The sequence below is a fragment of the Anolis sagrei genome, chromosome Y, assembly GCF_037176765.1.
Source record: "Anolis sagrei isolate rAnoSag1 chromosome Y, rAnoSag1.mat, whole genome shotgun sequence".
NCBI classification, from domain to species: domain Eukaryota; kingdom Metazoa; phylum Chordata; class Lepidosauria; order Squamata; family Dactyloidae; genus Anolis; species Anolis sagrei.
In genome coordinates, this window is record NC_090035.1 from 70,838,798 (window position 1) to 70,864,379 (window position 25,582).

A 25,582-nucleotide genomic window follows, 5' to 3' on the forward strand; every position below is an offset into this window, starting at 1 on the left:
TGGACCTACCAGCAAGGCAGTAGATGTTCTCCAGCTGGAGTTCTTTGGTCTTTAGGGCTGTTTTCCTGGAAATTCTTTGGAGACTCTTAAGACCTTTCTCCCCCGGAAGGTCTTAAGGGTTGAAGCTTTTGTACAGGGGAAGCTTGCACACATCCTATACATAAGCTTACCTTGCTGAGACTAACTAAAAATGCCCTGAGCAATTGCCCTGAGCAAGGGGAGGAACCAAAACTTAACAGTGATGGACAGGTGACTTGCCCTATGACTGCAACCAAAGAAGCCACCTATCTGCAGAGTCCCTGAAACCTAGAACTGCAAGCAAACATTTAATACAAAGCAAATAAAGTTGGAGCTCCTGGTACAGCTGTACCAGAACAACTACATCGGCTATTGCTGCAAGTAATGACAGTGTGAATAAATTGCTAATATTTGCTTGAGATAGTGCTTGCAGTTCTGGAGGGACTCTTGATTTTTTGCATCTCATAGACTTAGCATGAGATCTGTATTAGAACCAAACTGGCCAGTTCTCAAACCTGCCTCCCTCGGCCGCGAGGGGGCGCTCTCCCGTTTCTCTCCCTTGGCGTGAGAAGGGACCCGGAAGCAGGCGGTGATTGGCTGTTCCTATTCTTCCGAAACTTCCGGTGGGCCTACTCGAGGCCTCCAGGCGGTTGAAGGGAAGCAACAGGCTTCGGGGGAGAAATAGGCCCATCGAGGGTCTTCTTTGTCGGTGGGTGAGCTCGGAGAGGCGGAGAGTCGTGGATGAAGGGGGAGGAAATCCCATTTGATAGAGAAAAATAGTTAGTGGCCTCTTTTCAAAGACTGGGAACCCTTGTTTGACCTTTTTCAGGGAGAAGAGCAGGAGGCCATCAATGTGAGCCGTGGTATTTGGCAGGTTTGGTTTCAGCACAAGGTACTTATGAATAAGCTTTATTATGATGATAATATTATATTTATTTGTCGTGTCAGAGCAGCCAGTCCATTATATTACATTTCTAACAGAACAAAGCAAACAAACAGACAAAATACAAAACTTGTGAGTTTGGTAGTTGGTTAAATGTCCTTTGACCAGTATCTGGCCACTTGGAGTTCTTCTGGTGTTGCTGCAAGAAGGTCCTCCCTTGTGCATGTGGCAGGGCTCAGGTTGCATTGCAGCAGGTGGTCAGTGGTTTGCTCTTCTCCACACTCGCATGTCGAGGATTCCACTTTGTAGCCCCATTTCTGAAGGTTGGCTCTGCATCTTGTGGTGCCAGAGCGCAGTCTGTTCAGCGCCTTCCAGGTCGCCCAGTCTTCTGTGTGCCCAGGAGGGAGTCTCTCATTTGGTATCAGCCATTGGTTGAGGTGCTGGGTTTGAGCCTGCCACTTTTGGACTCTCGCTTGCTGAGGTGTTCCAGCGAGTGTCTCTGTAGATCTTAGAAAATGATGTCTAGATTTAAGTCATTGACGTGCTGGCTGATACCCAAACAGGGGATGAGCTGGAGATGTCTCTGCCTTGGTTCTTTCACTATTGGCTGCCACTTCCCGGAGGATGTCAGGTGGTGCAATACCAGCTAAGCAGTGTAATTTCTCCAGTGGTGTAGGGTGCAGACACCCCGTGATAATGCGGCATGTCTCATTAAGAGCCACATCCACTGTTTTAGTGTGGTGAGATGTGTTCCACACTGGGCATGCATACTCAGTAGCAGAGTAGCACAGCGCAAGGGCAGATGTCTTCACTGTATCTGGTTGTGATCCCCAGGTTGTGCCAGTCAGCTTTTGTATGATATTGTTTTTGGCACCCACTTTTTGCTTGATGTTCAGGCAGTGCTTCTTGTAGGTAAGAGCACGGTCCAGAGTGACTCCCAGGTATGCTCCAGTGGGATTTCTTCCCAGGTGATCTTCAGAGCTCGGGATACTTGTCTGTTCTTGAGATGAAAGGCACATGTCTGTGTTTTAGATGGATTAGGGATCAGCTGGTTTTCCCTGTAGTAGGCAGTAAGAGCACCTAGAGCTTCGGAAAGCTTCTGTTCTACCATCACAAAGCTCCCTGCTTGAGCAGTAATGGCACGATCATCAGCATAGATGAAACTCTCTGTCCCTTCTGGCAGTGGCTGGTCATTTGTGTAGATGTTGAACATGGATGGAGCAAGCACGCTCCCCTGAGGCAGGCCGTTCTTCTGTTTCCGCCATCTGCTTCTCTGGATAATATTATTATTATATTCCAGTTGGAGAAGCAAAGAGTTCACTGAGAAGTCATGGTACCTTTTCTTCTTTGCTTTTAGCATAATTTTAAAATTATATTTCATATATTGTCTTCCACCTTTAGTGTTAAAGGTGGGGTGAATCTTCTCCAGGGGAAAATCTCCATTGGTTAGAATTCTCCCTCACTGGGTGCATCTACACTGGATTTTAATTCAGTTTGAGATCACTTTAACTCAGTGTTGTGGAATCATGGGGGTTGTAGTTTGGTGAGGTACCAGCTGGTTTTGATCTATAAAACCCTATACCAGTGGTTCTCAACCTGAGGTCCCCAGATGTTTTTGGCCTTCAACTCCCAGAAATCCTAACAGCTGGTAAACTGGCTGGGATTTCTGGGAGTTGTAGGCCAAAAACATCTGGGGACCCCAGGTTGAGAACCACTGCCCTTTACGGTTCCAGCACAGCGTACCTGTCCGAGCGTATCGCCTTCTTTTTCCCACCTCGGAGCTTAAGATCTTCTGAGGTAACCCTGCTCTTGACCCTGCCTCTGTCACAAATGCACTTGGTGGGGGATGAGAGACAGGGCCTTCTCGGTGGTAGCTCCCCCCTGCCTGTGGAATTCGCTTCCCGGGGAAGTTAGGTTATCTTCATCCCTCCTCTCCTTCAGAAAGAAGTTAAAAACATGGATGTGGGACCAGGCCTTTGGGTAATTATGTGGACAATGACAGTGATGACAATTGCTATGGTAATCGACCATGGACAAGTTTGATGGAGTCTCCAACCACAGAATTTGGCTAGATAATTGCCACCAGACTGGTATTTTTAGTAGAATTTAATTGTATTGACCAAATGTTTTAACTATATTTATTTAATTACTGGTTTTGTTATGTATTTTATTATATGTATATGGAGGCATCGAATTGTTGCTGGATGGAAGCCGCCCTGAGGCCCCCCCCCTTGGGGGTTGAGAAGGAGGGTGTACAAATATTCTAAATAAATAAATAAATAAGCACTGATGGGTAAAGACATTGCAAATCAGGCATGGTCAAACTTGGGCCTCCAGGTGTTTAGCACTTCAACCCCCACAATTCCTACTTCTTTTGTGTGTCTGGAGCAACTTGAGAAGCTGCAAGTCACTTCTGTTGTGAGAGAATTGGCCGTCTGCAAGGACGTTGCCCAGGGGACGCTCAGATGTTTTACCATCCTTGTGGGAGGCTTCTCTCACGTCCCCATGTGGGGAGCTGGAGCTGACAGAGGGAGCTCATCTGTGCTCTTCCCTGGATTCAAGCCTCCACCCTGTCGGTCTTCAGTCCTACTGGCACAAAGGTTTAACCCACTGCACCACTGGGGGCTGTTAAGAATTGTGGGAGTTGAAGTCCGAAACACCTGGAGGCCCCAAGTTTGCCCATAGGATCATATATATATGGTACTGTTGTAAACCTTCATTGCATTGAGCTGTGGCAGTTAAAGTGGGGTCAAACTGCATTCATTCTAAAGTGTAGAAGCCTCCTTACATGACAGAACTCTTGGAAGATAAAGCAAGGGAATCCATCCAGGGCAAATCTGGGGTGGCTTTTAGTCTCACTCCACTTCTCTGCAAGTCATAGAATCGTAGAAGCCTTTGACAATACATAGAATCATCATTGGAAGAGATCACAAGGGCCATTCAGTCCAACTCCCTGCCATGTAGGAACGCAGAAAGCATCCCCAACAGATGGCCATCCAGCCTCCGCTTTAATATGCGGCAGCAGATTCCAGTGTCAAACATTTCTTACCATCACAACAAGTCAGTTCTCCTATCCAGTGTCTCATCCAGCCATTTCTCTTTAGGCAGAAAGGTTCAGGGATGTTCTCTCTGCAAATAAGTGTTTCCCTCTTTGCCGTTCAGATTAGGCTTTTTCCTTAGACTTCACTGCCTTCTTTGCTGACATATTAAATGTTCCTTGTCACTGTCTGCATTGACAAACCACTCCTTTAATGGGGTGCAAGGGAAAGTAGGGCTTCTCTGGATCCCTCATCTTTACTGTCCACCTGAGACAGGTACGGACAAATTTCAGACCTCTGGGTGTTTTCAGCTTCAACTCCCACATTTCTTAATAGCTTACTGTTAGGAATTGTGAGAGGTTTGGTCATGCCTGATCTTAGTGACTACTAAGACTGGGTTGGTAGGTGGCTGCAGTGCTAACTGAGGAACCAAAGAACCCTTGAGGGCAGAGGTAGGATCATATGTATATAGTACTGAAGCTAAATGAGCTCTCGGAATTTAAAACATACCTGAAGAGCTGGGCATGTTTAGCCAGCAGAAGAGTAGGCTGAAAGGAGACATGATTGCCATGTATAAATTTGTGAGGGGAAGTCATGGGGAGGAGGGAGCAAACTTGTTTTCTGCTGCTCTGAAGACTAGGACACGAAACAATGCTTCAAACTACAGGAAGGGAGATTCCACTTGAACATTAGGAAGAACTTCCTAACTATGAGAGCTGTTCAGCTGTGGAACTCTCTGCCCCAGAGTGTGGTGAAGGGTGCTTCTTTAGAGACTTTGAAACAGAGGCTGGGTGGCCATCTGTTGGGGGTGCTTTGAATGCGATTTTCCTGCTTCTTGGCAGGATTTTTTACTGGATGGCCCATGAGGTCTCTTCCAATTCTATGATTCTTCCAGCAGGCCTGCCCAGTTAGTTTTAATCATGAATTTTAAGCTTGCATCTTATGTTCACTGTATTTTCATCCTTGTTCTATGTATTTTAAGATATGTGTTTTATATAATGTTTATGATCATTATGTGTTTTAGCTATGTTGTAACCCACCTTGAGCCATGAGGAAGGGTGGGTAAACATAATAATAATAATAATAATAATAATAATAATAATAATAGAAAATATAATCATCATGAAGATGTGGCACTTTCAGCAGCTTTGGCCATTACAGTGAGTGACGAGGATTGCTAGAAGTTGCAGTTGAACACCATTTGTAGAGCCGCATTGATTCCTGCTGTAGATGTTCTTGGAGTTCAGATATGTTATTCCTGATCTTTTGCTATGCTGGCTGGGGTATCTGGGGGTTGTTGGCTATTCTGATAACAGGATTCCCAGTCCTGTTCTAAGATATAAATTGCACAATCGACATGGCTAGGAAAGCCAAGCCCCTGTTGCTCCTACCTCCCATTGGGTAACTATTCAATAATAATAATAATAATAATAATAATAATAATAATAATAATAAATTATTTATTACCCCACTCTCCTGATGGTTCAGGGCGGGTACAACAAAGTAAAAAACATATGGAGATAAAATGTATACAGTAACTTACATAGCTAAAATACAAATATATTAAAACTTGCACCAAACACAAATACAGAATTGACATATAGTAGCAATAGAACATAAATCAAACTCATGATTGAAAGTTGACTGGGCAGGCATGTTTGAAGAGATGGGTCTTCAATTGCATTTTAAATACTGGCAGCTTGTTTAGCTGTTGGAGCTCTTCTGGCAGGTCATTCTGCTGTTGTGGGGCGGCCCATGAAAAAGTCCTCTGGGTGACAATCGCCAGTCGAGTTCTGGCTGGTTGGAAGTAAGCATCTATTCTGGCTGTGTGAGTCCTCTGGTTGGCATGCCAGTCCCGCTGTAGAAGCTCAGCTGTTTCATTGGGTATTATTACCTCACTGCAGGCGTTCTGGTGATCCGACAGAATCAACTCTTCTCTCCCTAGCCTGCGTCTTCCTGGGTTTGCAACAATGGTGTCTGTGACAATGGGTAAGACTGATCTCTCTCTCTCTCTCTCTCTCTCTCTCTCTCTCTCTGTGTGTGTGTGTGTTTGAAATGGAATTCAGACAAGCTAAAATACAACAGAGATCCCAAAGAGTAGGAAAATACGGCATTGGGGTTGCTGCAAAGTATAGGGCCTGCTTTCTTTGTTTATGAGTTTGTTGGCTATTGAGCTGAGTTTAGACATCTAGCAACAGCTGCATATTTGAAGAATTCAAGTCAGGAAGCTCATGGAGGACTTGCCTAAAAAAGATACCGGAGCAGTAGTTAGAGTAAGACCAAGAAATAGGGAAAGGGAGAAATAATAACTACCCAACATTCATTCTCCCTTTCCCTGAAAAGTAGCCCTGTTCCTCTATATTAACCAAACCTGGTAATTGCCGTCGGATGTCGTGGAAATAAAAAATGAGGGACTGAATCCTGAGGCATATCCAGCCTTCTGGGCTTTCTTACATGGCCTTTTTTCTATGGCTCTTTTTAAATTAAAAATAATAAAACAGATAGCTACTAAAAAAGTGACCTTTAGATCACATGAGTCTCAATAACTTTTTTGTTGATATTGCTGATAACTTTTAAGTGACTGATACCTAAAGTATATGGCTTTGCAATGAGATGACAATAAATACAAATGGACCCCAAAATTATCTGAAAGTCAGCCTTAATCTGTGTCGGATAATCGCTGGACCAATCTCCTCCCCCCACAAAAAACTTTTTAAAAAATCTGAAATCATATTTGAGAAAAATGTTAGAATACATATTTCAAATTTCTAGAATCTGTTGCATCAAGGCTTTGTGATGTTCTGTAATCGTAGTAGCCAAATACTGCGACAATAGTTAAGATTATTTTCTGTTTAAATGGTGGACAAAAGATCTGATATCTAGCCATTATGGAAAACTGTTTTACTGACATTTAAATGTATAATGAATCCAGCTGTGACTTTTATCTCAGCCACATTGTTTTATGATGTTGTTTATTATTGTGTTATGTTTTTATTATTTTTATTTGATTGATTTTAATGTGTTTTATTTTTATCTGTAACTTTTGGGCTTGTTCCCTTTGTAAGCTGCCCCGAATCCCCTTGGGGAGATGGCGGCGGGGTATAAAAATAAAATTGTTGTTTTGTTGTTATAAGTAAACTGATTGATTTTTAACCCACCTGGTGCCCATTAATTCCATATGCTAATTATAAAAATATAAATATTATTTGTCTAGAAAATGACAGAACAGAATACTTATGATAATTGCAACAGGAAAAAGAATGACTAACTAGGAAGGAAGAATGGAATTATATATGGATGTCTCCAACCCAAGGGACGGGAAGTCACTAAATTGGGAGGGATAGGAGGAGGGCAGAGCATAGCCAAACTTGAATGTTGTATAGACGTTAGGAAGTATTGTATTGGTTCATGTATATATACATGTGTATAGATTTGTTTCACTGTTTTTTATAAATATGTAAATTGGAAATAAATAACATATTAATCGAAAAAGAATGATTAAATAATTTGTAGAGTGGAAAGGGATAATTTTATTAAACTGCAATAACCTTGTTTTTGTGGGAGATCCTGCAGCACATTTTGTTATAGTTTTTCAATGAATATCTCCTTGAGTCCCACCTTATTCAACATAGTTTGTGGCAGCCACAAAAATGAAAATTTCTGGAGTATAATGACTGCTTTCAAAGTAAGTCATAAACTATCAGTTTCATCATAGGAGGTTTGAGTAAGAATTAATTCCTTACTATTATGATCTCCTGTCTTTTTAAAATACTGTGCTGTGTGGAGGTAAGGGAAGGGTTCATTCTCATTTGATATGTTCTAGAATTCAAGCAAAAATATTTTGGAGAAAGGTGGCTAATTGTGAGTAAAATTCCATTATTATTGGTAGTAGTAGCTTATCAGTAACATGTTATTCTGATTGTCGCTCAAAGATGCTTCTTATTTGCACATTTTGGGTGTCTGTCTACTTTTTTTTTTTTTTGAGTCTCCAACAAAAAAGATGAGATTAATAGTTTAAGAGAATTTTCAATTTTTTTCCAGCTACATCAGAGTGGATCCAGTTCTTCAAAGAAGCTGGTATCCCCCCAGGGCCTGCTGTCAACTATGCTGTCATGTTTGTGGATAACAGGTGGGGCTGTTGAGAGGTGAAATCACACTGGAACAATTGACTGATATGCTTTCTGTGCTTGTACTGCAATCTGGGAGACAGCCCTCAGATCCTCGTAAACAAATCTGAGTGATCTCAGATAGCAAAATTACTCAGGCCCCATTTAAAATTGCTTGAAAACCTAGAATGTTTTTTTCTTTTCTCCCCCTGCAAACTTCTCAAGTAGCTCAAAAATGATAGTGGACTTTTAATGTTGAAATGTCTTTGGCTCTAAGAACTTTGCAAGACAGGAAAGCCATTGGCTAGATTCCTATAAGGTGGGGAGTTCTAGGGCCCAGAAGCAATTCTTTGCTTGCCTTAAATTCTCCTTAAGGTTGGCTAGAACAGCCTTCCTTATGCCAACCCATCCAGTTAAGAGTGTTAGTAAATCATGTCAGGAAACTGTGAGGTAGGAAGAAGGAGCAACACTTTATTGTGAGATTCTCCAGCATCACAGCATGTGTGTTTCCTCCAGGATCCAGAAGAACATGCTGATGGACCTCAACAAGGAGATCATGAACGAGCTGGGCATCACCATTGTTGGGGACATAATTGCGATCCTTAAGCATGCCAAAGTGGTATATAGACAGGTAAGTTCCTCTTGGGGCTTCAGCAGTTCTAGGGAGATGTTGACAAGCTGGATGTGTCCAGAGGAGAGCAACTAAAAGCATCAAGAGTATGGAGAACAAGCCCTATGAGGAGTGGCTTAAAGAGCTGGGCATGTTTAGCCTGCAGAACAGAAGGCTGAAAGGAGACACGATGAAGGCCATGTATAAATATGTGAGGGGAAGTCATAAGGAAGAGGAAGTAGGCTTATTTTCTGCTGCCTTGGAGACTAGGATGGGGAACAATGGCTTCAAACTATAAGAAAGGAGATTCCACCTGAACATAAGAAAGAACTTCCTAACGGTGAGAGCTGTTCAGCAGTGGAACTCTCTGCTCCGGAATGTGGTGGAGACTCCTTCTTTGGAGGCTTTTAAAACAGAGGCTGAATGGCCATCTGTCGGGGTGCTTTGAATGCGATTTTCCTGCTTCGTGTCAGAATGGGGTTGGACTGGATGGCGTATGAGGTCTCTGTTGGGCTAATAGGCTTATTACCAAAACACCCTCCTCATAAATGCACAGTAGAGTAACTTAGCAGCAACAGCGTGACCCAGCACCAGTAGCCAAAAGTGACAAACAGAACAAAAACACAGACCAATGTTATGTCTTCTATTAGAAGCTTTTCTTTGTAGTAAAATAATATAGTTGCACTGTTTACAATAACAAGATTTCCACAACCCAAATAAACAAATACATAGTAGCTTTACACGCAGCAGCCTTCACACTGAAGCTTTCCCATATGAGGTTTCTCTCACACAGAGGTTACCTCACACTTCCCAGGATCATGGGCCCAGTACCTTTCTCAATTTGCCCCTCTCAGTCCTTTCTTGATTCCTTCTATTGTTGTGTGGGAGATTTTTGCATAGTTATGAGAAGACAAAGAAGAGTTCCGCTTCTCACCAGTATATTGTGGCATCCTCATGTCCCTAGGAAATGTGCAAGGCTGCAACAGAGTCAGTGACCCCGAATCAAACCACCTTGCAGTCTGAACTACGCAGAAATGCCAACAGCGGTGAGTATGGGAAACAGAAATGATTGTTAGAGCAGACTGAATTGCACTGATACTTTAATGAGGCTACAATGCTGATATGGTATATATACAATCCCACCCCTGTCATCATAGGACCAGTACCCATAGAGTTTACTATTACACTATGTAATACGGTTTTTGTTCCTGGGTTATAAATGCCATTTCCTAATTAGTTCTATCATAAAAACATGGATAATTTTATTAAACTGCAAAAACCTTGTTTTTGTGGGAGATCATGCAGCACATTTTGCTATAAAGAGACAGGGCCTTCTCAGTGGTGGCCCCTCGGCTGTGGAACTCCCTCCCTAGGGATATTAGATCGGTCCCCTCCCTCCTGACATTTCGTAAAAAAAGTCAAACCTGGCTCTTTAAACAAGTTTTTGCAAATGCAGTGTAATAGGTAAATATGGAACTACGGAACGGCTTAGATGATGCAATTGGAAAATGAGTTTAATAAGAAGATGTTGATGATTATATGTTTTTGATTATTTTGTATGTTTTTATATTATGTGCTAAATGTTTTTAAACTGTATTTTATGTTTGTTGTGGCATTGAATTCTTGCCAACTTGTAAGCCACCTTGAGTCGCCTTCGGGCTGAGAAAGGTGGGATATAAATAAGATAAATAAATAGTTTTTTCAGTGAATACCTCATCAAGTCTCATCCAATTCAACATAGTTTGTGGCAGCCACAAAAACAAAGTTTCCGGAATATAACAACTACTTTCAAAGTAAATACCACACAATTAAACAGAAAATAACACTTTCAAACCAGGAACAGAACATTTTTCAAATTTTGTTACATAGTGCTATCCACTGTTTCACTATCGAAAAAAGTCCAGGAATCTATCTCCTGCAGATACGGGGGATGTGCTATATTCAATTCATCCATCCATCCAAAGCAGTATTTTTAATGTTATGGATTAGTTGCATTTTAACATATTGTTTGTATGTTTTTCATATCTTTATGTGTGCTTTCTTCTGTATTTCTTTTACATTTTGTGAGTCACATTCAACCACAGTTTTGGATGCCTGAACTATTCCAGTGGTAGTAATAATATTTCCAGCAACAACAACACAAGACAAATGTTTCAGAGCTTTTAAATCACAAAACAGGATGTTGTTTCCTCAAAACGACCCTAAAGTCACCATTAAACTTTTTTCATTTTCTTTATTACAAAAGTCTTTGGCTGTTCTATTCTTCTGTTTAACTGTAGTTTTTATTGCTGTGTGAGAATACATGATCTGGATGCCTTGAATATGTAGGATAAAAATATTGGGAGTAGACAATATCCCAGACCTTGCAGTCCTCAGTACATTTGCTTCATGGCTTATTTCTACTGTTTCTGCAGCTGCCACCCGGATGATTGCAAACAGCTTGAGCCGGGACTCTCCTCCTTCCACTCCTGTTCGGAGACCTGACAGCAATGCCTCTAAAATTTCCGTCACCGTCTCTAACAAAATGGCTACGAAGAATGCCAAAGCAAGTGAGTAAGAGGAGGGTTGGATGAGAAGCGTGGTGATTGCTGGGTTGTTTTCTGTGTGTTAGGTGTCAAGGGACAGCTTATGGATTTTGTCTCAATAACACAGTGCCACTTGGGATGTGACAAAGTCTTGAGGAGGGTGCATGTTTATTATCTGCTTTCCCATTAGACGTCTAATAATTTTAACTAATTGGAAGATGGAGTCCAATTCAATATTACCAGGAAATTATTTAAAAGTGTTTCTGCAAAGGGGCCCTTAGTGGGATAATGGGATCTCATTCCACAGATAGCTTCAAAAAGAAGCTGGACAGCTACCTATTAAGGATGCTCTGTCTCAGTGGTTCACAATCTTCCTAATGCTGCGACCCCTTAATGCAGTTTCTCATGTGGTGGTTACCCCCAACCATAAAATTATTATTTTTTTGCTACTTCATAACTCTAATTTTGCTACTGTTCTGAATCATAATGTAAATATCTGATATGCAGGATGTATTTTCATTCACTGCACCAAATTTGGCACAAATGCCCAATACGCCCAAATGTGAATACTGGTGGGGTTGCGGGAGGGATTGATTTTGTCATTTGGGAGTTGTAATTGCTGGGATTTATACTTCATGTACAATCAAAGAGCATTCTGAACTCCACCAACAATGGAATTGAACCAAACTTGGCACACAGAACTCCCATGACCCACAGGAAATACTGGAAGGGTTTGGTGGGCATCGACCTTGAGTTTTGGAGTTGTAGTTCACTTACATCCAGAGAGCACTGTGGACAGTGATGAATCTGGACCAGACTTGGCATGGGTACTCAATATGCCCAAATGTAAACACTGGTAGAGTTTGAGGAAAATACTCCTTGACATTTGGGAGTTGTAGTTGCTGGGATTTATAGTTCACCTACAATCAAAGAGCATTCTGAACCCCACCAACGATAGAATTGGTCGAAACTTCCCACACAAAACCCCCCTGCCTTGAAGGGACTCAGTGGCGCGAGCTTCCCTCCAACCTCACATGCTCTCCTTCGCTCACACATGCGCACCACGCTGCCATGCGCTGAGCACACCTGCTCTCCCTCCTCACTCGAAGTCTCAGAAACATCCTTCCCCTTGGCTGAGAGGCTGGCCAATCACAGCAGAGGAGATGGGAGGATTCATCATCTGTTTCCAAAAAGGAAGAGAAGGACAGGTGGAGAGTTCTTCAGCCTTGTCTGCCAAAGGGAAAAATATATGTTTTCTGATGGTCCTTGGTGTCTCCTCTGAAACCCCCGTTGCGACCCCACCCCTAAGCCTACCCCCCCCCCCCCCCTCCACACTCTAACTGGAGTTCCTACATTAAGTGGGGATTGGATTTGATATCCAATGAGGGCATTTCTAACTACAATTCCATGATCCTGTGTCTGTTTCCCAGCCTCATTCTCAAAACTGCAGGCTCGGCAAATAGAATAATGCTGCTATCTCTCTCTCTAGAACTGACACAAAAGTCGCCAAGGGTTGGCTGCGGTCATTTCCACCAGTTGCATTAAAAAGTATCTTTCAGAAAATATTATCCAAGTTGTTTAGCTGTATAAGAAGGTTGTGCTTTTTCGAACTTGGGAGGAATGGGGGTATTGTAATACTAATGTTGTTATTTGCCATTCTCCTTGGAATTACCTTGATTTACTTAGATTTGTTTTGGCTACTTGCTGAGAGATGTGAAGAGATGGAAATAAGGGGTTTACAATCCAGGAAAACAAATCCTTCGTAAATGTCACAAGACTCAAATTCAGTGGCATAATGGGGTAAGCCGTTATGCCAGCAGGACTGCTGATTGAAAAGTTGGCAGTTGAGATCTGGGGAGTGGGGTGAGCTCCCATCTGTCAGCTCCAGCTTCTCATGCGGGGACATGAGAGAAGCCTCCAACGAGGATGGTAAAACATTTGGGCAACGTCCTTACAGACAGCCAATTCTCTCAGAACAGAAGGAACTTGAAGGTTCTCAAGTTGCTCCTAACACGAAAAAAAAATCAGTAAAGAAAGAAACATCACAATCTTGGGTCGAGAAATGGGCATAGTTGTTTTTCCAAGTTTTCAGTGGCTAACACATATTTTGGTGTCTCAAATGTTAGGCCTGTTTCTGGGTGTATTAGACCTGCTGATTCCAAAAATGGCAAAAATATTCCCCTATCTGCACTAGTTTTTGAGATACAGAACATATGCTATATACCAGTTGCCGCCTCTTTGCCCATAAAGAATCATGATAACCATATCTAAGGAATTAGAGCTGATGCGGTCTATCTAATGCAATTTTTCTGAATCAGTGCCCCAAATAACCCCAAGAACAGGCCTAAAAACCAAGACACCCAGACTTTTTTTTAGTTGGGCTTATCAACTGAAAAGTTCGTAGGGTCAAGCCATTAGAGGGAATTCATATCCAATACTGTGAGATTGTAGCTGCCAATTTTTTCCCACTTGGAGCCAAACAAAGAGCAGAAGATGGCAGTGCTGTCTCTGTAGTGCCCATTTGAACTTAGCAGTCTTATCTTCTGTTGTGGCCACAACGACATCCCAGCGCCTTGGGATTCTTGGTTTTTTGTCATCATGGACATGCTTTGGAGCAGTAGAAGCTCCTTTTTGCAGTATTCACCTGGAGCAGGGCTTTGTGATGAAGTGGACCTCCTTATTTCTGTCCTCTTGCAGCTGCCACTCTCAGCAATCCTGAGGCCGAAAATTCCACGATTCCAGTGAAGCGGCGCCGTGTTACTGCAGAAATGGAAGGGAAGTACATTGTCCACATGCCAAAAGGAACGACGCCCAGGACCAAGAAGATCCTGGAGCAGCAGGCAGCAAAAGGTATCAAGGTCACTTCCCTGTGAGAATGACAGGGTGGGTGTCTCTTACTATATGGCAGGAGAAGAGAGCGTAGATGGGTTGTGGTGAGTTTTCCGGGCTGTATGGCCATGTTCCAGAAGCATTCTCTCCTGACGTTTCACCCACATCTCTGGCAGGCATCCTCAGAGGTTGAGGGGTCTGTTGGAAATTCATCAAGTGGGGTTTATATATCTGTGGAATGTCCAGGGTGGGGGAAGGAACTCTTGTCTGCTTGAGGCAGGTGTGAATGTGCAATTTTATTTATCGTGTCATGGGCAGACCAAACAGTTGCATTGCATTTTTTAACAAAACAAACAACCAAACAGAACACAAAGTTTGCAAGCTTGGTAGTTGATTAAATGTTCTTTGACCAGTATCTGGCCACTTGGAGTGCCTCTGGTGTTGCCGCAAGGAGGTCTTCCATTGTGCATTTGGCAGGGCTCAGGTTGCATTGCAGCAGGTGGTCTGTGGTTTGCTCTTCTCCACACTCGCATGTCGTGGATTCCACTTTGTATCCCCATTTCTGAGGTTGGCTCTGCATCTGGTGGTGCCAAAGCGCAGTCTGTTCAGCGCCTTCCAAGTCGCCCAGTTTTCTGTGTGCCCAGGGGGGAGCCTCTCATTTGGTATCAGCCACTGATTAAGGTTCTAGGTTTGAGCCTACCACTTTTGGACTCTCGCTTGCTGAGGTGTTCCAGCAAGTGTCTCTGTAGATCTTAGAAAACTGTGCAATTGGCCACCTTGATTTGCATTTAATGGCCTTGCAGCTTCAAAGCCTGGCTGCTTCCTGCCTGGGGGAATCCTTTATTTGGAGGTGTTAGCTGGCCCTGTAGATGTTTTTTGGCAAGGTCATCATTTTATAATTACAGACTAAGATAACATACTTTGAGCAAAAAATAGGGAACAAAGCAGATTTTGCTTCTGATGTTTGGACAAGAACTTGGAACATGTCGATTCCCTTTTTGGAAGTTAACTTCACTAACTGGGTTCTCAATATAAGTGGGCAAAGTTTGCTCTTAGAAGCACATATTGCAGGCACCCCCAAATGAGCAGTGGTGCTTGTGGCTATTTTTCCATTTAGGACTTCCCTGGGCTATTTTAAGCCCCAAAAAGGTGTTTTGTAAAAAGCAGGATGTAAACAGGAAGTGACTTCCAGACACTTCCTGTTTTCAAAAAAAGCCCTCTCTTGGGACTAGAAGTGACCTAAAACATGATGAAAATGCCAACTCACCGCACCCCAAGTGCATAACAAAGTATTCTGGGATAAAAAAAATATTTTTGTTAGTGGTTTTGTAATAGGATGCAGCCCCCCTAAGGCTAGAGGCCCTGAAGGTTTTTTGGTTTTTTTTTTTTTTGTAAAACACCTTTCTTCATTTTCACTTTGTTTCTCTTATGCAAATTATGTCTGTTTACCTCCCTCCCTTCGCTTCCCAATCATTGATAGGCCTACAGAGAACGTCAGTGTTTGACCGGCTTGGTGCAGAGACCAATGCAGACACAACTACAGGAAGTAAAGTAAGAGCACATCAGGGATGCTTCTTTTCCTTTTGGGGTTCTCCTTTGAGTTTGCACCTGCATTTGGATCCCTCCAAAGGAGTGCAGTTAAAAAAAAGCTATAGGTGGGGTTGGCTTTTTGGTTTGTGATGTATCTCTCTTAGCCGAAAAGGGAAATTACTTTCAAATTGGTAGGGATAACTCTACTATGATTGCCATACTCTTAGAACTCTCTGGCAGAGTCTAGCTGCAGATGGTTTCTCTTGAAGGGGCTCTTGACTGGCAAATTACGTATTTATGTATTCTGCTCACGGCAGCATCTCCCATAGTTGCACACTTCCAATTGACATAAGTTATGTAGTGTTGCTTTTCAGCCTGGGCATTATATGGTGCTAGCATAGTATGTGAATATTTACACCAATCTCAGTGGATATTGGATTTATTTATTTTACTATTTATTTACTTAGAACTTTTATATCCCATTCTTCTCTACCTCCATGGAGGGACTCAGAACAACTAACAACAGCAAAAATTCAATGCTACACAAAAAATAACATTTTAAAAAACAACATACGTAATATATGCATTATAAATACATATAAAAGACAGTTCATCGAGTTAAAAACAACATCCAACTCAATCCAAACATTGTGGTCCAATATTGTTGAAAACAACATCCAACTCAATCCAAACATTGTGGTCCAGGATTGTGGCCTGAGAGTGTGACTGTATCCACACACACAGTTACTTGACCACTTTTCACCAAAGAGAGAAGGGATATATGTATTTTTAATATACATTTTATTTACATACATTAACGGCTTACAGTGTAAACAGAACACAAAACAATGAACATTTTACAAACACAGAACCCCACCACCAAGGCCTGAATAAGTATAATTTCCTCTGCCATAAATTTATGAATCAACCAACAAATGAAAGTCATATCAAAATTTTCTGATCAACAAGGTTGTATTGTTTTCCCTTTTCAGTCTCTACAATATATTTAATAAAAACTGACCAATATGAATCAAAATCTGATCTATTAGTTTCCTCCTGAACACTCTCATTTCCATTGATAGTTTATCATTTAAGGCTTTGTCCCATACCTCCCCATACCATGCTTCCAGCGTGAGATTGGTTACGATCTTCCAATTCCTTTCAATTATAAGTCTCGCCACTGTGAGTAAAATAATCACCAATTCTTTCTTTTCCATTTCTAAATTCAACATTGTGACATCCATTAGTAATGCCAACCTATATATTATTTATTTATGTATGACATTTTTACCCCGCTTTTATCACCCTGGAGGGGACTCAAAGCATATCGTTACATATAGATAACAATTTGATGCCTAAAAAAAATGTTCACTTAAATAAATATTAAAATAGGATTAAAAGTACATTAAAAACAAAACATTTAAAAAGAGTACCTTCAGAGTTAAACGCATAATCCACGAGCGTAATCCGGATTGCTACACATTGTTCCAAGTCTATCTATTGCACAAGTTCTCCAAAGGCTTGTTCACAAAGACACATTTTCACTCTCTTGCGGTAGATCAGGAGGGAGGGGGTTGATCTAATATCCCTGGAGAGGGAGTTCCACAGCCGAGGGGCCATCACTGAGGAGGCCCAGTCTCTTGTCTCTGCCAATCGTGCCAGCGAAGGAGTTGTAACCAAGAGCAGGGCCTCCCCAGATGATCTTAAACTCCACAGTTGTTCATAGAGGGAGATACATGCCAACAGATAAGCTGGGCCAGAACTGTTTAGGGCTTTATAGGTTAAAGACAGCACTTTGAATTGTGCTTGGTAGCAGATTGGCAGCCAGCAGAGCTGATGTAACGGGGGGTGGGAGGGTGGTATGTTCCCTGTATGCCACTCTGGTGAGCAATCTGGCTGCCACCCATTGGACCATTTGTAGCTTCTTAACAGTCTTCAAACACAGCCCCACATAGAGTGCATTGCAGTAGTCTATTTGGGATGTAACCAGAGCATGGAATAGCATGGCCAAGTCTAACTTAGCATCCGGGGTGATGTTTAGTCCTATAATGTTACCTATTTCCATAAATATATTGTTCCAAAAACTTTTCAACTGGGGGCATTCCCACCATAAATGAAAATATATCCCTTTGTGCATGCCATATCCCCATAGAGGTTACTTTGCTTCCTAGATCTAGGGTCTCTGAAGGATCTCAATTGGAAAAGGATTCTAAAGTGGAGAGTTGTTAAGAATCTGTCAATAAGATTAAAAGAAAATGTGTACAGAGTCATATGGAGATGGTATACCACATCGGTTAAATTACACCAAAGGGATAGGAAGAGAGAAGGGGGTATATAACCCAGGGCCCTTTGGCTAGGGACTGCAATAGCTTAAATCAGGCATGGGCAAACTTTGGCACTCCAGATGTTTTGGACTTCAGCTCCCAGAAATCTCAGCCAGCTTAGCGGTTTTTGGGAATCGTGGAAGTCCAAAACACCTGGAGGATTGAAGTTTGCCCATGCCTGGCTTAAATGCTTAAAGTGTTGGGAGAATCTGTAAATAAACTACTAGCATTACCACTGCTTGCCCTCCTATGTTGTCCCTTTCACAAGACACACATAAAATTCAGGTCACTTGTTGCCCTTCTCTTATGTGATCTGAGAAAGGTCTGTTTTGGATCTATCCTCCAAACCAGGGGTGTAAGATTTGTGACCCTCCAGATGTTTGGGTATCCAACTCCCAAGTTAGGGCTGTCTAGGTGCTGGACTTAGGCCCCTTCTACACTGCCATTTATTTATTTGTTTGTTTGTTTATCTATTTACAACATTTATATGCCGCCATTCTCACCCCGAAGGGGACTCAAGAGCAGCTTACAAGATATATATGCATACAATATACAATATATTATTAGCATAGTACAATATCAGTATTCAATATTGCTATATTGTACTATATCATTATATTGTAATATTATTAGTAATATTACATGTAATATAAATAATACATAAAATGTTCCCCATATTTGTATTCTAACCCTAAACTCTGGTGTCTTGGTAGCCCACAGGAGTGTTCAGCCGGTTGGGGGACATGCAGGAGGCGGAGGAAGACAAAGCGAGTGAGGATGATGAGGATGATGATGATAGCTCTGTCTTGCAATATGCTGGAGTGCTGAAGAGATTCTCCAAGCTGCCCAAGACCAAAGAGAGTTCCAAAGCTGGGGTGACGGTTAAAGCAAAAGCCACCAGCTCCGAGCCCAAGGTAGCAGTCATTCCTGCCCCCTCTACTGCCATCCAACGGCTAGGGAGCAAGGGTCTTGTGGGCCCTATGGCTCCCATCAAAGAAAAGAAGCCTGAGCTGCCTGCACCAAGCTATCCCGCCAAAAGACTGGGCAAGCGCTCTCTGCCCACTGAAGCCCAGGACAGCAGCATCACCAGCTCCAGGAGCAAGCCTGACCCCAGGTTCCGGATCACAATCAAGAGAACTTTGGGGAGCCCAAAGGTAAGCAGCACCACGGAGGCCCCCAGCGCCCAGATGGACAACACAGGGACAGTCAGCGTCTTTAAAAGGCTGGGCAGGAAGACCGTATGAGCCCTGCCCTGCGCGTCTGCCACAAGCATGTTGTGAAATCCTGATTGGAGGGGGTCTCCGGGCCATTTGAAATCCATGTGTGTGGTTAATTTTCACCCCTAGTTCACCAACCCACCCTTGATGTCAGTTTGCACCACAAATGGGCTCCTGTGGTTCTTTTGGGCTGATCAGTCTTGGCGAGGACTCATTCTGTCCAACTGTTAGGGTGGGCTCAGCCTTTCATGTGTGAACAGATCTGGGGAAAGGGAGCCATGTGTAATCTATAACACCAGAGCAGGGCAACAAACCGAGCACGGTCCAGAACGGACATGAGAACAGATAGACTCTTGGAGAGAAAGCAAGACATCCTTGCATAAACTTGAGAGGGTCCTGAACATCCCTTTCTGTTGTTTTTCTCTCTGCAGGTCTTTGCACCTCCCTAGGAAGTAGTGTCTCCTTGAGGCAGACAAACACTGGGCTTGTGAGATGCAGGAGAGGCCTTTTTCCTTGTCCTTCCTTCTTTCCATCATCTTTTCGTTCTTCCCTTCCTGAACTTTTCACCTGCTGGGTCCTGCTATATCTGTAATCTAGGAATGGCAACAAAATAGTTACTGGTAAATTCTCTTTGATGGTCCTTGGAACAGCGCACTTAGTAAACACTGTCCCAGTGCCAAATCTGATCACATGGTGGAAATAGCAGAATTCTGGTTGCTTCTCCTTAGGTTGCCATTTTTGTGCTGCGCATGCTCTGGCTTTGGTTGTTGCATGCTGGATATAGGACGCAGTTCAGTGGGGGCCATCGCAACTTCACTTTTTGAAATTCCTTTTTAGATTGGTGCCCTCTTTCTGGCTCAGATTACAGAAGTGCCCTGTTCTGATTGGAAGGGTGATATTTCCTCATTGTCTTCCCTCTCAGAGCACTTGCAGTTAATTCCCTGGGCAAACCAGAGACTCAGTCAGTTTGGAAATTGCTCCTGAAAATTTGAGAGTATGCCCCCCTTACAAGGTCCTGCCCACAAAAAATGTGAGCTTATACAGCATAACTTCCTTTTTTCAAAACTTAATAAAACTCATTGTATGAATCAGATTTTTTTATATATATATATAAAAAGTAGGCCTCAATGGCAAAAGCACGTTGCTCACTGTTCTAACGCATGATGGCGACTGAACTGTGTCGGGACAAAACTTTATACTCCCGCCTCTTGAACGGGACCACTAGCGCTCCGCTACATCTTCAACTGACTGAATGGTGTGCATTTTAAAATAGGAAGTTATGCTGCTGCACCCTGTATTTCCTCATTGTCTTCCCTCCCAGAGCACTTCCAGTTAATTCCCTGGGCAAGCCAGAGATTCAGTCAGATTGGAAATTGCTTCTTGTTAATTTGAGAGCATGCCCCCCTTACAAGGTCCTGCCCACAAAAATGAGAGCTTATATATATACATGCAGTATTGAAGAGATATTTGGCTGTCAGGATTTGGAAATCGGAAAGGCCAATGGCAGGGAGCAGAAGAGGAAAACGCATGGTGGACCCTCCTAGATGTCTTCCAAGGCTCCTGCTCCATGGCTTGCCTTTTGTTAACTTTCAGCAGCCATATGTGGAGAGAAAGGGGTAGCAGCAAAGGACCTATATATTGGGATTGGTGGGCGTTAGGGTATTTGTGCCTGCAGCCTTACTTTGAAGTTGATGGTTATCATTTACACCAGTGGTTTTCAACTTGTGGGTGCCCAGATGTTTTGGCCTTCAACTCCCAGAAATCCTAACAGCTGGCTGTGATTTCTGGGAGTTGTAGGTCAAAACACCTGGGGACCCACAGGTTGAGAACCACTGACTTACACAATTAAGGACCTAGGAAGCTTTTGGGATACCTGGGTGTTGTGTGTATCTTGTAGGAGCCATATTTATTCAAGCCGGGTGTGTCTTACCTTTGTGTGTTTTCCACCTTAAGGCTGGTAAAGTCTCCCTTCTGTTTATGCAGGATCCTCCAAAGGGCCGCTCTTTAAGGTATGCAGGGTTTCTCCTTTACAGGTTGTCTTTCAACACAATTCAGTAGTACTAGATGGCAGCCTTGAGTTATGCAGCCATCCTTTTGTTGACATGGAGGTCTAGGAAGAAGCTGGACTATTGTTGTGAATTTGTTTTGTTGGCAAGCAGGATATTGACCAGGCCTGCAGGATATGTACATTCTTTCCTTCTCCCTTTTTTTCTCCCTCCCTCCCTCTGTCTTCTCTCTCTTGTCCCACCCAGCAAGGCATCAGGATTTTGGGGTAGATATCAGGCCTTAATTTCGCCACTCTTTCCCTCTTGGCCTTCCTCCCCAGCATCCACTGCCAGGGCAGCTTTCTTTGAATGGGCTTCCAATTTGCCACTTCCTTTTGAGGTCCTGGGGTATCTTGGCATTTATTTACTTCTATAAACTGTTAGAGAACATGTTTCTTTACTATCTAGAGCAATGGTTCTCAATCTGTGGGTCCCCAGGTGTTTTGGCCTACAACTCACAGAAATCCCAGCCAGTTTACCAGCTGTTAGGATTTCTGGGGTTTGAAGGCCAAAACATCTGGGGACCCACAGATTGAGAACTGCTGCTCTAGAAGATAGGTAGTAGTCATGTTGGACTAGTGATTTTTTAAAAAGAGGTTTGTTAAATAATTTTAACGGTGCTGGAAAACTCACAAAATAAATATTAACCAGGGGAGGGTTGTTTTTTTAGCCTACTTTTTGAGTCAAGGAAATTTGGGTGTAGCCTTGCACTGTTTTTTTGGTAGTCAGTTATATTGAAAAGGGAGAGAGATTCTTCCCTCTTGTTGTCTGAATTTGTTCAGGACCTCTCCTGTAGATGGGAAGCCACGAACACTCTCTTGCAATAAAAGTGTGTCTCCTCTTTCATAGCTCAAGCATGTCTTTGGGGGTTCCTCAGGAGGGGGACTGCAGGCCCTTAATGCCACGCCTCAGGGTCTGACAGTCCCACTTTAAACATAGAAAAATGCAGATTTAATTTGGATCTGATTTGTGCAGGGGGCCCACTTGGGTAGTATTCATGGGTGGAGGTGAGCCGCATTCAAACTAAACATGCCCACTGCCTGGACACACTGAAATGATGCTTTGGAATGCTTTCTAGTCTCAGATCCCTACAAGGCTTCAACTCATCATTGGGCCTCACACACCATCCATAAAATACATTTTAAATCAATGAGCCTCACAAAGCAACATTTGATTTGTTGTCGAAGGCTTTCATGGCCGGAATCACTGGGTTGCTGTGAGCTTTCAGGCTGTATTCTCTTCTGACATTTCGCCCACATATATGGCAAGCATCCTCAGAGGTTGTGAAGTCTTTTGGAAACTAGGCAAGTGAAGTTTATATATCTGGAATGTCCAGGGTAGGAGATAGAACTCTTTTCTGCTTGAGACAAGTGTGTTGCAATTGGCTACTTTGATTAGCATTGAATAGCCTTGCAGCTTCACAGCTTGGCTGCTTCCTGCCTGGGGGTATCCTTTGTTGGGAGGTGTTAGCTAGCCTTGATTGTTTCATGTCTGGAATTCCCCTATTTTTTGAGTGTTGTTTTTTATTTACTGTCCTGATTTTAGAGTTTTTTAATACTGGTAGCCAGATTTTGTTCATTTTTATGATTTCTTCTTTTTTGTTGAAATTGTCCACATGCTTATGGATCTCAGTAGCTTCTCTGTGTAGTCTGACATGGTAGTTGTTAGAGTTTCAACATTCACACTTGCCTCAGACAAAAGTTCTTTCTCCCACCCTGGGCATTCCACAGATATATAATAATAATAATAATAATAATAATAATAATAATAATAATAATCCTTTATTTATACCCCGCTACCATCTCCCCAAGGGACTCGGTGCGGCTTACATGAGGCCAAGCCCGCAACACAAAATACAAGCAATAACAACAATACATGCAATTAAAATAAATCACATAGACAATAACATAAGCGATTGACAATAGTACAACACACCTTTAAAATCTATGGCTATAAACACCACTTGCCTAGTTTCCAACAAAACTGCCTGTCATAGATGTGGGCGAAACTTCAGAAGAGAATGCTTCTGGAACATGACCATACAGCCTGGAAAATTCACAGGAACTCAGTGATTCCGGCCATGAAAGCCTTTGACAGCATATCAAATGTTTCTTCGTGAGGCTCATTGATTAAAAATATGTTTTATGGAAGGCATGTAACTCTTTAAGGCCCAATGATGAGTTGGTAGCCTTGTAGGGATCTGAGAATAGAAGACATTCAAAAGCATCATTTCAGTGTGTCCAGACAGTGGACATGTTTAGTTTGAATGTGGCTCCCTCCACCCATGAAAACTCACATCAACCCAACATTTGATAATCAGATTGGAAGTACCTGTTGGATAATTGAAAGGTTCCCCTTCGTTTGCTGCTTTGAGCCCCTTTGAATACAAATATGGGGAAAATTTATGTATTTTTTAATTTTTTAAAATTCATTGTTAATAATATAGTTATTTGTAAATTTGGCAGGACTGTAGTAATAAAGAGTTCCATATCTGTAATTTCCTTCTAAATAGGGCTAAGAATGACATGTTCTTCCTTGCCACAGTGAACAGAAAAAAAATATTTGATTCAGTCAAAGGCAGCTGCATCATTTACGAAATGGAAATGGTGCAACAATATGGATATTCACACTGATTTTCAGTGAACTATTGGACTCGTTTAGATGGTGAGAGGAGACCCAATTCCGTAACTGATTTGGAAAGTGGCAAAGCAATGCTGTATGTCAGAGAAAGATAAGGTGTGATCTTATCACATGTATATATCTCTGTTAACAAAGTAGTTGTGTTCCTAGGTGTTATTTCTCTAACAGAAAATTTGGTACCAGGTGGAGAAAGGAAAGAGAAGGGGGAAACCCTTCCCCACAGCCATATAATCCAGAATATCAAGGCAAATAATCCACAATATCTTCTTTGAACTGGGTTATCTGAGTCCACACTGCCATATAATCCAGTTCAATGTGGATTCTATACAGCTATGTGGAAGGGGCCAAAGTAACACAGGGTGTCCCAAAAGTCACCGTACATAGGGAAAATGGGAAACCATAGGTAAATGTACCTTTGTTTACAAAATATTTATTAATTTTATTCACAAAACTCTGCGAGTATATATATATATTAAAAAACTATGCGTTTGTTACTTTTTCCTATGTATTGAGACTTTTGCGACACACTACTTTCAATACAAATAAAAACACAAAGCTTTATAATAAAACTGTTACATTAAGTTTGTCATTATTCGCTTTTAATTAATGTATTTCAATATTAATCTCAAGGCATTATGGGTATGGTATGGTATGGTATGGTATAGATGGGGGAGGGTATTGTATTAACAACTCTCAAGCAACCAGAAATTACATTTACCAGCTGCTTCCAATCTTCATGAGTGCCAGTTAACTATTTATTTATTATGTCAGGAGCAAACTGAGAATACAATTATAATGTATAAAAAATCACAAACATATAACATAGCAATATAACAACAATTAAAACAATAAGTACATTCATTAAAACAATAAAAACAGTATTAATAGCTGTAACATCATTCCAGTCAATTCCATATCCAATTCCATGTCCAAAGTGCTATCTGTGTTGTCCAAAAGCCTGGTCCCAGAACCACGACTTCAATTTCTTCCTAAATGACAGGAGGGACGGAGCCGATCTTGCCTCAGTGGGAAGCGAGTTCCACAGGCGGGGGGCCAAAGCCAAGAAGGCCCTGTCTCTCGTCCCCGCCAGATGTATTTGTGACACTGGCGGGAGCAAGAGCAGGGCCTCCTCGGATGATCTTAAACTGTGAGGCGGAACATAGAGGGAGATGTGTTTGGAAGTGTAAGCTGGGCCAGAACTGTATAGGGCTTTATAGGTCAAAACCAGCACTTTGGATTGAGCTCGGAAGTGGACTGGCAGCCAGTGGAGCTGACACAACAATTGGGGGGGTGGGGGGTGTTATGCTCCCTGTATGTTGCTCCAGTTAGCAATATGGCTGCAGCCCGTTGGACTAGTAGTAATTTCCAAACAGTCTTCAAAGGCAGCCCCACATAGAGTGCATTGCAGTAATCTATTCAGGATGTAACAAGAGCGTGGACCACGGTAGCCAGATCAGACTTCCAAAGGTACAGGTGCAGCTGGCGCACAAGCTTTAACTGTGCAAAAGTTCCCCTGGCCAATGCCAAAACTTGGGGTTCCAGGCTCAGCGGTGAATCCGGGATCACTCCCAAGCTGCGAACCTGCATCTTCAGTGGTAGTGTAACCCTATCCAACATAGGCTGTAACTTTATGGCCATGTTCACGACCTATGAAGATGCCTGCCATAGATGTAGGCAAAACATTAGGAGAGAATGCTTCTGGAACATGTCCATACAACTCAAAAAACTTGCAGCAACTCTTCTCCATTTGGAAAAATGCTGCACTCGCAGAGCTCAGGTGTTGTATTTCAGTGTCAGTGTTGACTTTTGTGGGGAGG

General features: G+C 42.4%; 1 protein-coding gene across 3 annotated transcripts; it reads left to right on the top strand.

The window, feature by feature from the left end:
• Positions 1-502: 502 nt before the first annotated feature.
• On the top strand, positions 503-21,973 carry LOC137095110 (uncharacterized protein C19orf47 homolog). Of its 3 annotated transcripts, none has more exons than XM_067461382.1 (10): positions 503-727; positions 5,844-5,928; positions 7,981-8,068; positions 8,562-8,676; positions 9,620-9,701; positions 11,070-11,204; positions 13,878-14,030; positions 15,490-15,560; positions 18,577-19,017; positions 19,512-21,973. In XM_067461382.1, the coding sequence occupies exons 2-10, from the start codon at positions 5,910-5,912 to the stop codon at positions 19,527-19,529; spliced, it is 1,122 nt and encodes a 373-aa protein (XP_067317483.1). In that variant the 5' UTR covers positions 503-727; positions 5,844-5,909; the 3' UTR covers positions 19,530-21,973. The 3 variants fall into 3 exon arrangements, with proteins under 3 accessions (XP_067317483.1, XP_067317482.1, XP_067317481.1); XM_067461381.1 differs by adding an exon at positions 848-910 and having other exon boundaries at positions 504-727; positions 18,577-21,973; XM_067461380.1 differs by having other exon boundaries at positions 504-727; positions 18,577-21,973.
• The last annotated feature ends 3,609 nt before the right edge of the window (positions 21,974-25,582 follow it).

Coding starts and splice junctions, on each gene's coding strand:
- LOC137095110 (XM_067461381.1), top strand. Junction 8,677..9,619: donor CCAAAGTGGTATATAGACAG/GTAAGTTCCTCT, acceptor TCATGTCCCTAG/GAAATGTGCAAGGCTGCAAC. Junction 11,205..13,877: donor TACGAAGAATGCCAAAGCAA/GTGAGTAAGAGG, acceptor GTCCTCTTGCAG/CTGCCACTCTCAGCAATCCT.